Raw genomic sequence first — 14,568 nt, 5'->3', positions numbered from 1 at the left:
TAATGGGTGTAAACTGGATGATTTTTTTTAAGGGATTTTAAGTTCCATGAGAGCATAAGTTCTTTTTATTTTTATCCTTTTATTTTTATCCTAGCACATAGTAGATGTCCGACCAGTATTTGTTCAATGGACAAGTGAAAAACTATAATTTTCAAGAAAAAAACAGATAGTAAATTTCACATATATTTAAATATTACATCCTCCTTCTGTTCTAAAGTATCATATAGTCTATTATTACCTTCATGTAACATTCTTCAGATTCTTCATGTTTTATAAAGCAAGTTGTTTCTTTAGTGAATTTTAACGTTAGTGAATTTTAACTTACTGTTTGTTTAGTGAATTTAACAATTTTGGAATAAAGATGCATGTAATAGTGCTAAGCTGTCTATTCTGGAAGGATACAAAGTAGTCCTTTATATTTTCTGCCAACACATGTTGCTTTCTTGATCTATTGAAAATTCTCTTTTTATTAAGGTAACCAAAAAAAAAAAAGAAAAAAAGAAAAAAGTACAGTGCTTTTAATAGTTGTGTTTACATATTATCTTTGCAATAAGTCATTTTATGAATACCATAGCAATTATCACTGATAAATGGCATTCTTAACCAAATATGTACAGATCGATTACCATCAAGTTTAATTCATTTATGTATCTTAAACCATCCCCACCCCCACCCCCCAGGCTTTCCCTATTTCATTTTATGTAGTTTTAGGTTGTTTCATTATTTGGAAATAATCCACCTTTATACTTCTGGTATTGCTTTTGGATTGCAGTTTTCAGAATTTGGACATTTGGTTCAGAATAATAGCCCGAAACCTCTTTGTAAGCTTGGATCCAGGTTAAACTTAGAGGTAGGCTGCAGTCAAGTTGAGTGTATACCAAATGTCATTAGTTAAATAAACATACCTCATTTACTCCCATTTTAAAAAGTAGCAAACTTAATTATATGAATAATCAAAAGACTGTCTGTTTCACTAATTACATATTCAAAATTTACTGATGTATTTTCATTTGGCATCTTTTCAGATGAGAATAGAACATCAGAATGTGACAAGGCAGTTGAATTTCATAGGATGAGCTCATTAGCATTACTTTTCTCGTGCAGAGATTTGAGTTAAATAGTTTAATTGACTATAATTACATTTCGCTCTTCATGTACCCTCAGGATAATTAGAAGGAATTTGAGTTTCTATTCTTTAAAAACAGTACTGTATTCTGTGTGTTCTTTATTTTTTACAGATTCAAAGGATTGAGGGTTTTGTGATTCTTTACTAAATAACAGATTGCTTTTTTTGGAATAGATATACAACCTGTGGAAATTCTATTAATTCCATATTGGTTCTTGGCAGGGCTTTTGAATTCGGTTTCTTTTGATTTTGCTTCTTGTTGTCTAGACAGAAGAGTGTCTTCTATCACTCCCAAGATCCCAGTCTTCCCTGCCAACTTCTCTTATGCATTTTTATAGTTTTAAGTAATAACAATTGAACAGGAAAGCACATTTGGGAAAGTAGATTACTTTTAACCAGGAAATACTCTGTGCCAAAATCAAGATTGTAGTTTTAACTGTATTAAATATTTTAGAAGTTTAACTCTTTCATTCCACTTTTCCTTTTATACCTTACTTTTCTCAGGCTTATAGTCTAGAGGAGGAATGAGAGAGATACAAAAGTTAGTGTAAAGATCAACAGTTTCTGTTCTCAGTTCTGATCCTGGTTAACTTTGGTGAAATCAGACACTCTTCCTTTCAGATGATAGAAGGAAGGAAAGCTCTTAATTTGCCATTTCTGATGTGTGTCTTCTTTTGAATCTGTAAATAATGTTTAGATAATCATAGAGGCATATGCTGCACTTGTATGTTATAAGTTGGTTGGTACTCAATAAGTACTTGGTGAGTCTTTGCTAAAAACACAGATTTTCATTTAGCATAAAGAACTCATTGGTAGGGTTGATGTGGTTCTTTTACAGAACTACACGTCTTGTCTTTACCTTGTACAGATACGGAGTAATTGCACATCCATCTGATCTTGTTCTTTAATACTCCCAACACTTCGTTGAGTAATTTTTCCAACAGAAATTACTAATCTGGCTTAACAGCCATCAGCATGACTACCTGTTGATCATCTCTAGAATGAAGTCTAAGCTCTTTAGCTTGCTGTTCGTAACCTGGTTCATGCCTCCTTCTTCACTTTCTCCTTCTATTATGCTCTTGTCTTGTTGAACCACTCCTGCTTTTGCATGTGTTGTCTTCTCTGCCTGAAAAATTGTTTTCTGATGTCTCGGTTAGCAAAGATCTTGTAATGTGATCCCTTATACACACATACAAAATACACATACATGCCTTGGGGACATAATATACCTAATACACAAAATACACATATATCCCTGTGGACCTTTCGTCTTGTTCATGTTTGTATCCCCACTTTTTGGCAAATGGTAATAACTAAATGATAGAAGTTTGTTAAATGACTGAATGTTTTGTGAAGCATTTTAGTTCATGAAGGTTCTTACTTTTCAGAAATAGTTCTTTTACCCTTCCATATAAATACATGTTTATTTTTTGGTAATAGCTTTATTGAGATCCAGTTCACATATCAGTTCAATCATTTAAAAGGTGAATTTTTGTGGTCAAGTATATTTAAAGAGCTGTACAGCCATTACTGCAGTCAATTTTAAAACATTTTTATCATCCCAAAAGGGTTAACATTTTTGTCATCCCAAAAGGAAACCCAATACCCTTTACCCATCATCTCCCAACCTGCCCATCTTCAGCAGCCTTAGGCAAACATTTATTTATTTTATATTTCTTACAGATGCACCTGTTCTAGACATTTCATATAAATGGAATATAAGATATTTGATTCTTTGTGACTGGTTTCTTTCACTTAGCATAAAACTTCCAAGGTTCATCCGTGCATCATGTATCAGTACTTTATTGCTTTTTATTGCCAAATAATTGCTAAATAATTCTATTGTATGGATATAGCACATTTGATTTATCCAGTCATAGATTTGGATTGCTTCTACTTTTTGGCTATCATAATTAAAGGTGCATTTGAACATTTGTGTACAGTTTTTGTTTGAGCACCTGTTTTCAATTCTTTGAGATCTATATCTGATAAAAGAATTGCTGGGTCATTGGTGACTCTGCTTAACCTTTTGAGGAGCTAACAGTTTTCCAAAGTGACTGCACCATTTTATATCCCCACCGGCAGTGTATAGAGTGTTCCTGTTTCTATATGCCCTCACTAAAACTCATTATTATCTATCTTTTTAATTATAGCTAGCTTAGTGGGTATTAAATGATAGCTCATTGTGGTTTTTTATTTGTGTTTCTTTAGTGGCTAATGATATTGAGCATCTTTTCATTTGCTTGTTGGCCGTTGTGTGTATGTTCTTTGGAGAAGTATCTCTTCAGACACTTTGCCCATTTTTAATTGGGTTATTTGTCTTTTTATTATTGAGTAGTAAGAATTCTTACATATTCTGGATAAAGTCCTTTATCAGATACATGATATATGATGTCAGATATGTATGATTTGCATTATTTTCTCTCATTCAGTGGACTGCCTCTTTCATTTTCTTGATAGTGACCTTGGAGGCACAAGTTTTTAATTTTGATGAAGTCCAGTGTATCTTTTTTCTTTTGTTGTGTGTACTTCCGGTACCACATTTGAGAAACCATTGCTAAATCCGAGTTCATGAAGATTTACCTTCTATTTTAAGAGTATAGTTTTAGCTTTTAATTTAGGCCTTTGACTGATTTTCCCCCTAGCTAGGGTTAACTCTTGTGTTTATAACCATAGCATTATAGAAGCTACAATTATAGCTTACATCTGTGAGAACCTCAAATGGGAAAAGTGTTTGTTTTTTTTTTTACCTGTGGTAAAATATACATAACATAAAATTTACCATTTTAACCAATTTTTACATGTACAATTTGGCAGCATTAAATATGCTTACATTGCTGTGCAATGACTATCACCATCCATCTCCAGATCTCCAGAACTTTTTTCTCTCCCAAACTGAAACTCCATACCTGTTGAACAGCAACTCTTTATTACTTCCCTCATCATTAAGTATTATGCTAGCTTTTTTTTTCCTTAAGAAGTTCTTTCTTAGGTTAAGTTCCTTTTTATTTCTAGTTTGCTGAGAGATTTTTTTAAAATCCTAAATGGGTGTTCAATTCTGTTGAATGCATTTTCAGCATCTTTGAAATGATCATAATGTGTTTTTTTAGTTTGTCAATATAGTGAATTACATTGATTTTCAGTATTGAATCAGTCTTGTATTTCTGGGTGAATTTCACTTGACTGTGATATAGTACCCTTTTTATATAATTGCTGGATTTTATTTGCTAATATTTTGTTGAGAATTTTTACATACATGTTTAAGAGAGATAATGATCTATAGTTATTTTTGAAGTTTTTTATCCGGTTTTGGTATTAGGGGAATGCTGGCATTATGAAAGTTGTTGGAAAGTGTTCTCTTATCATTTATGGGTTGCAAGAAATTGTGTTGAATTAGTATTATTTCCTTAAATGTACTCCACTGAAACCATCTGGGCCTAGAATTTTCATTATTGGAAGACATAAGTACAGTTTAATTTTTAAATAAATATAGGACTATTCAAATTATTTATTTTTTTCTTGAGTGAATTTTGATAGTTTGTATCTTTTAAGGAATTGGTCCATTTTGCCTTAATAGTTGGATTGACAGAGTTAGTCATTCATAGATTTCTGTTTCTGCAGGATCAATAGTGATGTCCTATCTTTAATTTCTCATTTCCCCCCAAGTTGCTTTTGCTCCACTCTTCTTTCTTGCAGTAGTTTTGGAAAGAAATCTGTTGTTTCCATATATCTTTTTTCCTCTGATTGCTTTCAATATTTCTTCTTTATCACAGGTTTTAAGCAGTTCAGTTACCATGTGCCTTGGTAGTTTTCTTCATCTTTCCTGTGCTGGTTCATTGATAATCTTTTATGTGTGGGTCTATAGTTTTAATTAAATTTGGGGGGGGGAATCTTGGCCATTATTTCTTATATTTAGTTTGTTTCTTGCCTCCCTCCCTCACTGGGGACTCAAAATGTATATGTACATTTGTCTGCTTGAGATTGTCCCAAAGTTCAGTCTGCTGTGTCCATTTTATTCTTTTATTTTTCTCTTTGTTTCTTTTTTTAATGTCTGTTGTGCCTACCAGTTCACTAACCTGTTTCACCCCCCCGAAATATTTAATCTGCTATTAGTCCTATCCATTGCATTTTTAAAATTATAGACATTAAATTAGTTTTCTTCTTTAGAAATTTGATTTTAACCTTTTTATATTTTCTTTTCTAGTGTTTTCAGTGTTTCCTTTATTTGAACTTATGGAATACATTTATAACAACTGTTTTAATGTCTTTGTTTATTCTGTCATCTTTAATTTCTGGATCAGCTTCAGTTTATTGATCTTCTTCTTATGGGCTGTCTTTTCCTGCTTCTTTGCATGCCCAATACTTTTTTATTAAATTCCAGAAATTTTGAATTATACCTTGTTGGTAGCTGGATAATTTTTATATTCATAAAAATGCTCCTAAAGTTTGTTCTGGGATGTGGTTAAGGTACTTGGAAATAGTTTAATTATGGGGGGGGTGCGTCTTGCCTTTTAATTTTCTTAGATGGGACCAAGACAGTGTTCTGTCTGGGGTTAATTTTTCCCTAGTATTGGGATAAGATCCTTTGCAGTACTCTACCTAATGCGTGGTGAATTATGAGATTCCTGTTGAGAGCAGACACTCTTCCTTCTATTCGTTTTGGGTCTCTGGACTCTCTCACCCGCCCTCCCCTGCCTCATTTTGTTTTTATGTGTGCATTGATAACAGGATATATGAAGGAGACCCTCATCAGAATTCAGGAGTTCCCTTACTATGGATTCCTTTTATCTCTAATCCTCTGCTCTGTGATACCTAACCTCTTTGGCTTCCCCATACACCTACCTTTATTTTCTCATCTCAGGAAGCCTGTGGGTTCTGCCTATGTTTCCCCTTCATTACTATAACCTGTGACCTTTTTCCAAGCGACTGGTTGAATATAGTCAGCTAGTGGGTTTCTTTTCTCTCAGGGATCATTGTCCTTTGTTGTTATGTTCTGAGAATTAATGTTCATATATTTTGTCAGTTTCTTCAGTTTTTTTAAATTTTTCAGACAGAAAGGTAAATCTTATCTCCTTTACTCATTGGCCAGAAACAAAAGTCTTTATTTGGCAGGGTTTTTTGGTTTGTTTTTAAGATTTTATTTATTTATTTATTTATGAGAGAGAGAATGGGAGGGAGAGAGAGAGCACAAGCAGGAGGAGCAGCAGGCAGAGGGAGAAGCAGGCTCCTTGTTGAGCAGGGAGCCTGATGTGGGACTGGATCCCAGGACCCTGGGACCATGACCTGAGCCGAAGGCAGATGCATAACCGACTGAGCCACCCAGGCATCCCTATTTGGCGGCATCCCATATTTAATGATTTACATCCAAGCCACAGGGTGGAATGTATTCCAATGTCCCATGTTAAAATTGCATCAGAATTTCATGTGCTTTTCAGAGAAATGCTTTGTAGTTTTTTATGTAGTTTGGTTTTGTTTGTTTCTTTGTTTGTATTGTTTTGGGTATTAAGAATGAACCTTCTGGTTTTCACCTAATAGAAAGACGAGTGCTATAAGGTGGAATGGGATATAATGTTAAAGTGGGAAAAATATGGTAGAGTGATTAAACTTAATCTGAAAATTAGCAGATGCCTGAGAACTCCACTATCAGCTGGAGGTGAATTTATAAAATAAGTTTAAAGTCCTGAGATAAAAGTTTTTTTCTGATGTCCAAGGCTATCTATGGGTGCTAGGAGGTAGGAAGGGAGTTCGTGAGAATATGAGTTCTAGAGAATTCTAGGTTTTTAATAATGTAATCATCTGCCTGTTGGGGAGCCCCAAGACCACCCTCAGGTTTGATTCACTAGGATGCCTAACTGGACTCAGAGGCCATTATACTCATGGTTATGATTTATTACAGTAAAAGGATACAAATCAATATCAGCAAAAGGAAAAGACCCATGGGGTGAAGTCAGAGAAATTAGGCACAAGCTTCTTCTAGGTGTCCTCTTTCAATGGAGTCACATGGGAACATACTTAATTCTACCTGAAACAATGTGACAATATGTGTGAAGTGTTATTGACCAGGAAGAATCATCTGAATTTTCGTGTCCAGGGTTTTATTGGGGATCAGTCATGTAGACATACATCATCATCTTGTCTGACTTAGCTACTTAGATTCCAGTCCTTTCCAGAGCAAAAACAGATGTTCTTAAATCACATTGTCAGGGTAAACTTATCTGGTCAAACTGGTATAGCTTAGCCTAAGGCTTCACGTACAAAAACACTTTTATCAGGCACAATATTTAAAAGGCTAGAGATTATCTCCCAGAAGGGTGCCAATGGCCAGGCCTTTCTTTAGAATGGGCAGGGTTTATGCGACCCAGTCCTTCTGAATTCAACCTTTTTGCACACTTATGGTGCATGTGTTCCTCACATGTAGAATTTGTTCTCCGTGTTTTTTGTTTTTTTTTTCTTTTTAAATCCATGTTTAACTGTCTTATTGCTTTGCCTTTTTGGTAAAGTGTCAGGATGTCTAATGTGCACAACTTTAGATTTTCCTAGAGATACCAAAGAAAGGAAGCCAGGAAGGAGAATAGTAACTGCTCAAGTCACAAATTAGGGAATCTAAAATGGGTCTCTTTTATCAGATTAGAATCTGGAGTAACATTCAGGTCCCTCAGCATAATTCTGTCATTATCCTCAAATGCATCTCTTCTTTCATGTTATTCAATTATTAATGCATTTGTTTAATGTCTGCCTCTTCTTCCAGGCAGTAAGCTCACTGATGAAGAGACCATGTCAGTCTTGTTCATTCTCCGTACCTCATTCTGTATACTTACCTATAGTCCTAGAGCCTGGCCAGACACTCCAAACCTAACCTTGCAGTAAAATGAATATATCAGAGTGAATGAGTGAACAAATAAATGAGTAAGTGAATGGATATTTGATATTAAAACCTCTACCAACTATACCTATGGGAGTCTGGCTCTCTTGTTGATACTGTAACACATGTGCCCTCATACCTATCAGAAGTTATAAAAGATACACAAATTCTACCTTAGGATAGTCAAGATTTGCTCAACAGTCTACCACGTAGGCTTGCTTAGTTCCTGAGACTTGCTTGACCTGTCTCACTGAACTCGGTACATTCCTAAAATATATGTCTCATTTTTCTAGGCAGCTTATTTCCCAGAATTGTCTTGTGGTATCTTTCAGGCCTGGTTCCTAAGTTGGTTCTGTCCCACTAACATTCATACGCTCAGTTGTTACATGTAGCACATTCAGCATTCCAATACAAGCTTTAACTATTAAGGTAACACCTTTCTTCTTTTTCTAAATATTGACCATTAGGACTGTGTTGTAAGACTTATTTTCTGATATCCCCTTTCCTCTGTCAGGGCTTTCTCCTCATACCTGTTGCCTGGAGCCAAAGCATCAGTAGTAAGCTTCTTTCCCCACCCCAACATCTTGACTCTCTGGCCAGCACTGGTTTTTCTTCCGTGTGGGAACTTCCTTTCTGGTCTGTATCTCAAGACCAGAGTTGAAGGTCCTTAGGAAATTTGCTTATATAAGTTTGCTCAGTTTTCTGGGACCTCCTCCCTTTGCTTCCTATTTCACAAAAATTTGGAGCATCTCTTCGGCCAGTCTTGGCAGGGGAGGGTTTTTCTTTCTATTATGCAAAAATTTTTATTGTCAACCAACCATCAAAGGAGATCAGAGGAAATGGTTTGAGTTTATGATCCAACTGTTTGGACAGATCTGGGTTAGAAAATGTCATGCAAGGCATATGTATAGCTTTTTGTACACTGACATGTTAGCAACATTTTTTCATTAGGTCTGACCACACATGCTGGTTTATTCCTAACGCTCTCCTATTTTTCCCATCTCTCCTCCTACCAGCACATCCCCCTGCTATTTCTCCCTCTTTTCCCACTTTATCTTTAAAATAATATAAGAGAAATATGTGTCTGCCTATTAATTTATTCCTTTACTAGTCATTGAGCATCTGTAATATACAAGGCACTATCCTAAGAAGGTCCTGGTGATATATGCATATATAACAAAAGAATCCTTCTGTTTGACTATTCACTTGTAAATTCCCACAGAAGAATAATCAGGACAAAACTCATTTTAAAATTTTTACTATTTAAAACATTTTTTTCTGGACCTTTTATATTTCTTTAGTATTGGGACATTTTGTCACCTATTACCTGTGGTTAATTTAAAATTCACTTGAGAAACTTGTAGAACATATGCTGTTTTAGCACCTGGGTTTGGGGGGCCAGTCTGTAAAAGTCCCTTTCTCTTTCTTCCGTTCTTATGTTTTTCATTTCCTTTATCCATATTCCTTTATCTTTTCCCAGTTCTGCTATGCCAGAGTAAGAATGGCAGGGATTTTCTAAGCAGTTTCCTTAATTATTCAAAGCATTTTTTTCTCTTCATGTTAAATTATTTAAGGAATTTGGTAAATCAGAAAAAAATATAAAATATTTTAATGAGATAGGAAGAATTTTCTAGGTGAGACTTTATATCATTTTCTTGATGAGTTTTACTTTTTTAAAAATTTTTTTATTGCTGCTGTTGTTTTTTTCTTAAGTTTTCCATTTTTTGTGAGATTTTTCCTGGACTTGTTTATCTGGCTAAAGTAGGTTGTGTTTTTAAAGTTCATTTTGGAAATGATTAACTATTTTTTTTAAAGGTTTATTTATTACTTTTGGAAACAGAGTGAGTGAGAGAGTGGACTCGTGGTGGGGAGGGGCGGAGGGAGAGGAGAAGGAGAACCCCAAGGGACTCCCTGCCAACTGTGGAGCCCATGGCCCCCAGTGGGGGAGGGGAGGGAATCAGTCCCATGACCCTGAGATCATGACTGGAGCCGAAATTACTAGTCGGACACTTAACTAACTGATCCACCCAGGCACCCCTAACTATTTTTAAGTTGAATTAAATTATAGACTTTTGTGATCTAAGGGAGGCTTATTTAAATAATAATATGTTCTTATATTTATAAGGTTCATACATAACCAGTTCTCTGAGGACAGATCATAGTAAACTTATTAAAGTATGATTGTAAGGTAATGATATTTTAGAAATTGAACTCAGGTTTTAATGTAGCCATTCAACTGATTATGAGATTTATACAGTTTGAAGTTTGGTTAAAACATTTGCCTTTAAGTTGATCATATTTTCCATGATATCTATAATTTTTTACTTTAATAGTTTATTTCTTCTTTACCTTAATTTTTTTTCCTTATTGTTAAGGAGTTATTGGAGTATCTGGCTCCCATAGCCTTTATGTTTCAGTGAGGTCCTTAATGTGATTTACTAAACAACAAAATCACCCAGATTAGTGGCAAAGTTTTGGTGTGCAGTTTCTTTTAGTCTTTCTCATCTACTTGTTTAAACTCCCTGTACTCTTACCTTTGAAATTGTGAGATATTTTCAACCAAGCTTGCTTATGCAAAATGGAAATGAGACAGGAAGAAGGGGAGAAACTGAGTGAAGAGAGAAAAGAGAAGGAAACATATTTAGCCCCTCCTACCACCCTGTGCAGAGCACCTCTCTCTATTTGTCCTTCCCTCACAGTTCACCTCCTTCACTTTTTCAGAGTCCTCACTTAGTTGTCTTTGTTGCTGTATTTTTTCTGAAGTTTTTATCTTTAATGGATTGGGTGGAGAGGGAGAGGCTGTAGATGGTTTATGGCACTATAGTACAACTGAAACTTGTTTTTGTTTTTGTTTTTTTTAAACCTCCATAGAATGTGTTTTTAAAGCATGGGGGACAATGTTTTTTGTCTTTTTACTATACAAAGCTAATGGCTTTCACTTATTTTTACTTAGATCTAAGAACACATTTTGAATACTTCTTCCTAATTTTGCTTTACCTCCATTAAAGAAGCATCTGGAAATGTATTGATCTTTCTTTTGGATCTTGGAGGTTGAGTTTTCTCAACTTATTTCTTTATGCATTATTTAGTATCTTTAGTAATTTGAGATGTTTATGATTTCTTTTTTTTTTTAAAGATTTTATTTATTTATTTGACAGAGATAGAGGCAGCCAGCAAGAGAGAGAACACAAGCAGGGGGAGTGGGAGAGGAAGAAGCAGGCTCATAGCAGAGGAGCCTGATGTGGGGCTCGATCTCATAACGCCGGGATCACACCCTGAGCCGAAGATAGACGCTTAACCGCTGTGCCACCCAGGCGCCCCTTGAGATGTTTATGATTTCTAAAGAAAAAAAAATGTATTTTAAATGTTTGAATTGATTAACAGTTAACGTGTGACCCCGCAGAGAATTTTGAACAGGCGCCAACCCACTTGCTACTCCTGGCTTCTTGTCCTCCTGCTGGGACTTGTTAGCATGAAAGAACAAAATGAAAAGTACTCTTTGTCACAATATTTTCTATAAAAATAACACTTTCAAAAGAACTTTTTGTACCTGGCAGTATAAAACTTGGCATTTAATAAACATGAGCATCTTGACTCACAAATGTGTGAAGACACTGTCAGTCCCTCTGGAGCTACTGAATTCCTCTCGTGTATCTCCCAATATCTGCAGTTCACTTCATTAATTTTTACTCTTCCTTGTGGAACTTGTCCATAAGTTGGTTTTTTTGTTTGTTTTTGTTTGTTTGTTTTTTAAACCTGATCATCAAGTCTTTTGGCCTCTGTGGGTATGCACTTTGAGGGGTCCTTTTGTTTTGGTTTTAGTTTGTGTATTGCTGGATGGATGCTTGTCCAGAAAGTATTATAAGAGGTTTGTGGAGGGCCTTTCCCTTGGGAAATTTATCTCATTGCTCTGTCTGTACTTGTTTGACAGCTGTTCCTATACTTCTAACTTTATTATTAATTCAAAAAGTTATAAAGCCATATGTGAGCAGCTGTTCACTGTTTTCATTAGGACCAAGTAAGAAAGAAAGGACCCAGCTATTATCAGGAGTGATTTAAGTTAGATTGTAGGAATAATTTTCTGGCAGTTATGATATAGTGTAACTTATTAAAAAGAGAGTTACAGAATTTTTTTATTTTTTTAAAGAGCATAAAATAGTATTTGTTGAAAGATGAGAGGAGTTGAAAGATGAAATACTGTGTGAAGGTGGGATAGTGAACCAGCTAGTTTTTCAATTCCTGCTCTAGTTTTAGGATTTTATGATTTCATGCTGGTATTTATTCTTCTCTGACAGACTAACTTTTCCCATGACTTTCTGTGCTTTAAGATTCTTCTGTGCAACATAAGCTCTTTAAGCTGAATTATATTCATTTTTGAATTGATATCTTAGCTGTAGATTTATTCATCATTTATCTATTCTCTATTCATCATTTATTTGGCATTTAGGTGCTATATTAAAATGCAAAACTTATTTACCTTTGTTTAGTTGAAGAAGTGATCAGACACAAAGGAAAAGAATAGAAAAATGGTAGTTTGAGATTGCTCATGAAACTACAAATGAAATTGCCTGATTGGCTTTTCTCTTCTGTCACTAGTCCTTCAAAATATGACTGTTCATTGTAATCATCTTTCAGACATTTAAATAAACTACTACCTAGTATTCATTAAATAGTTATTGTGTGCTGGGCAAAGTGCAATTAATATAAACTATGCTGTTTAAATCTCACAATAAAACTGGGAGCTTAGGTTTTATTATCTCCATATTCTAGATGAGAAAGTTTAGAGAGATCAAGTAAATTGCCCAAAGTCATACAGTAACTAGAAGATCTGTTATATCAAAAAATATATGAGGTTTAAAAAAAGCAGAATATAAAATTGTGAATACATTATGATCTCACTGAAAACACACATTTGAAAGCTAGAGGGTACCATTAGTGATGGTTACTTTTAGGTGTTGGGAAAACAGATAATTCTTGTATTGTCCTTCCTAGTTTCTTATAGGCTATACCTGTTATGGATAGCCGAAATATAATCATGTGAGGTGGGAATTGCTATATTTTTTTTTCAGGAGTTACCCTGACCCTCTCATTCCCTCACATTCTAATTAGTAAGTCCTACTGCTTCCACCTCCAAAATATATTCTCATGTCTAAATTGGCCGTCCTTGCCATCTCACTGCTGTAATCCTGCTCCAAGCCACCATCTAACTGGTCTTCCTTATCCAATCTTGCCTACCCCCCTCCACTAAGTTCATTTCCCATGCAGTAGTTAGAGTGATTTTATTTTTAATCTCTTACTTATGGTGTTTTAACCCTGAGAGCAAGGATTTTGTAGACCAGCACCTGGTATGGGACTGCATATGGAGTAGGCACTTAGTGGTATTTTGAATGGATGATGGTGGCATGGAAAGGTGGTCAGCTTCATTGCTCCCAGCTCACCTTGCAGCCAGTTGGCAAGGGACAATAGGAAACTGCTTTAGACTTAGTTGTAGCTAGCTGTCTGTGTGATTGACCACAGTAGTGGTTTTTTTGATGCGTTTATTTTATTGCTTTTCTTTTTCACTCATTTGCTATCATTTTCACATTCTAACACCTTGACATAAGTCTTACATATATGCACAATTTCCAAATGTCTGTCCTCACCATCTCACATATTTGAGAACTGTAGAACTGTTCCGTATTTTTTTTCAGTAGTTTTTGTATTACTTTGTGTGAAGACAGCTGTTTTATGTCTTTAGACAAAGACTGTGTCTTTTAGGATACTTTTCTTATTTCTTTTTCTAGAGTACAAAATTTTGAGGACATTTTCTCATTCATCTTTGTGCCCTTACAGTTACTAACAGAAGTCCAGCACATAGAAAACATTTCTTGGTTTATTGAATTTATTTCACTCGTAAATTCCAACCACAATATAATAATTGGAAACTATTCCTTAATTTCCAAACATGTTCTTTTTTCTCTTTTAATGTAACTTTCAGTTACTCAGTTGCCCAAGTCTGCATCATGGCTGTTACCCTTGATTCCATGTTCTCCCAATGTATGATGCTGTTTTTTGTCTCTCTCCTCCCGTGTCACCTGCTGTTACTTTCAGCTGGCTAGTTCCATCAGCCCACCTCATATATCACCTCAGAAAAGGGTTTTTTTTGACCATACATTTAAATTCTGTGACTATAGCTTGTACCACGCTATATAGTAATTGCCTAATTATGGAAATACATCCCTTTAAGGAAGTATTCCATCAGGTCAGAAGCTCAGTATGGACAAGAACTATTTTGTCCCCAGCAACCAGCATATTATGAAATAGGCATTTAGTCAGTATTTGTTAGATTAATTGTTATTTCTGCAGATGACGTTGCCTCATGTTTTCCTGAGAGACTAGAGACCTTCTGGTGTAACTCCCTCAACTCCCTGTGTTCCCACCAGTCTTAAACTTTGTATCTTTTTCCTTTTTTTTAAAAGATTCTATTTATTTGAGAGAGAGTGAGCATGAGCAAGGGGAGGGGCTGAGGGAGAAGCAGACTCGCCACTGAGCAGGGAACCCAACTGGGGGCTAGATCCCAGGACTCTGGGATCATGACCTG

General features: G+C 35.3%; 1 protein-coding gene across 1 annotated transcript in view; it reads left to right on the top strand.

Annotated features, from left to right (window-relative positions):
* The window catches only part of SPATA5 (spermatogenesis associated 5), a 341,316-nt gene that overhangs the window by 45,260 nt on the left and 281,488 nt on the right, over positions 1 to 14,568 (top strand). Inside the window, exon 11 of the mRNA XM_034661740.1 lies at positions 7,875 to 7,979. Coding sequence (XP_034517631.1) covers positions 7,875 to 7,979 — 105 coding nt within the window. The remainder of the gene's footprint in view (positions 1 to 7,874; positions 7,980 to 14,568) is intronic.

This window comes from Ailuropoda melanoleuca, chromosome 5, assembly GCF_002007445.2.
Source record: "Ailuropoda melanoleuca isolate Jingjing chromosome 5, ASM200744v2, whole genome shotgun sequence".
In the NCBI taxonomy this organism is placed as follows: domain Eukaryota; kingdom Metazoa; phylum Chordata; class Mammalia; order Carnivora; family Ursidae; genus Ailuropoda; species Ailuropoda melanoleuca.
Note: the sequence above shows the minus strand (reverse complement) of the source record. Positions and strands in the feature narration are given on the sequence as shown.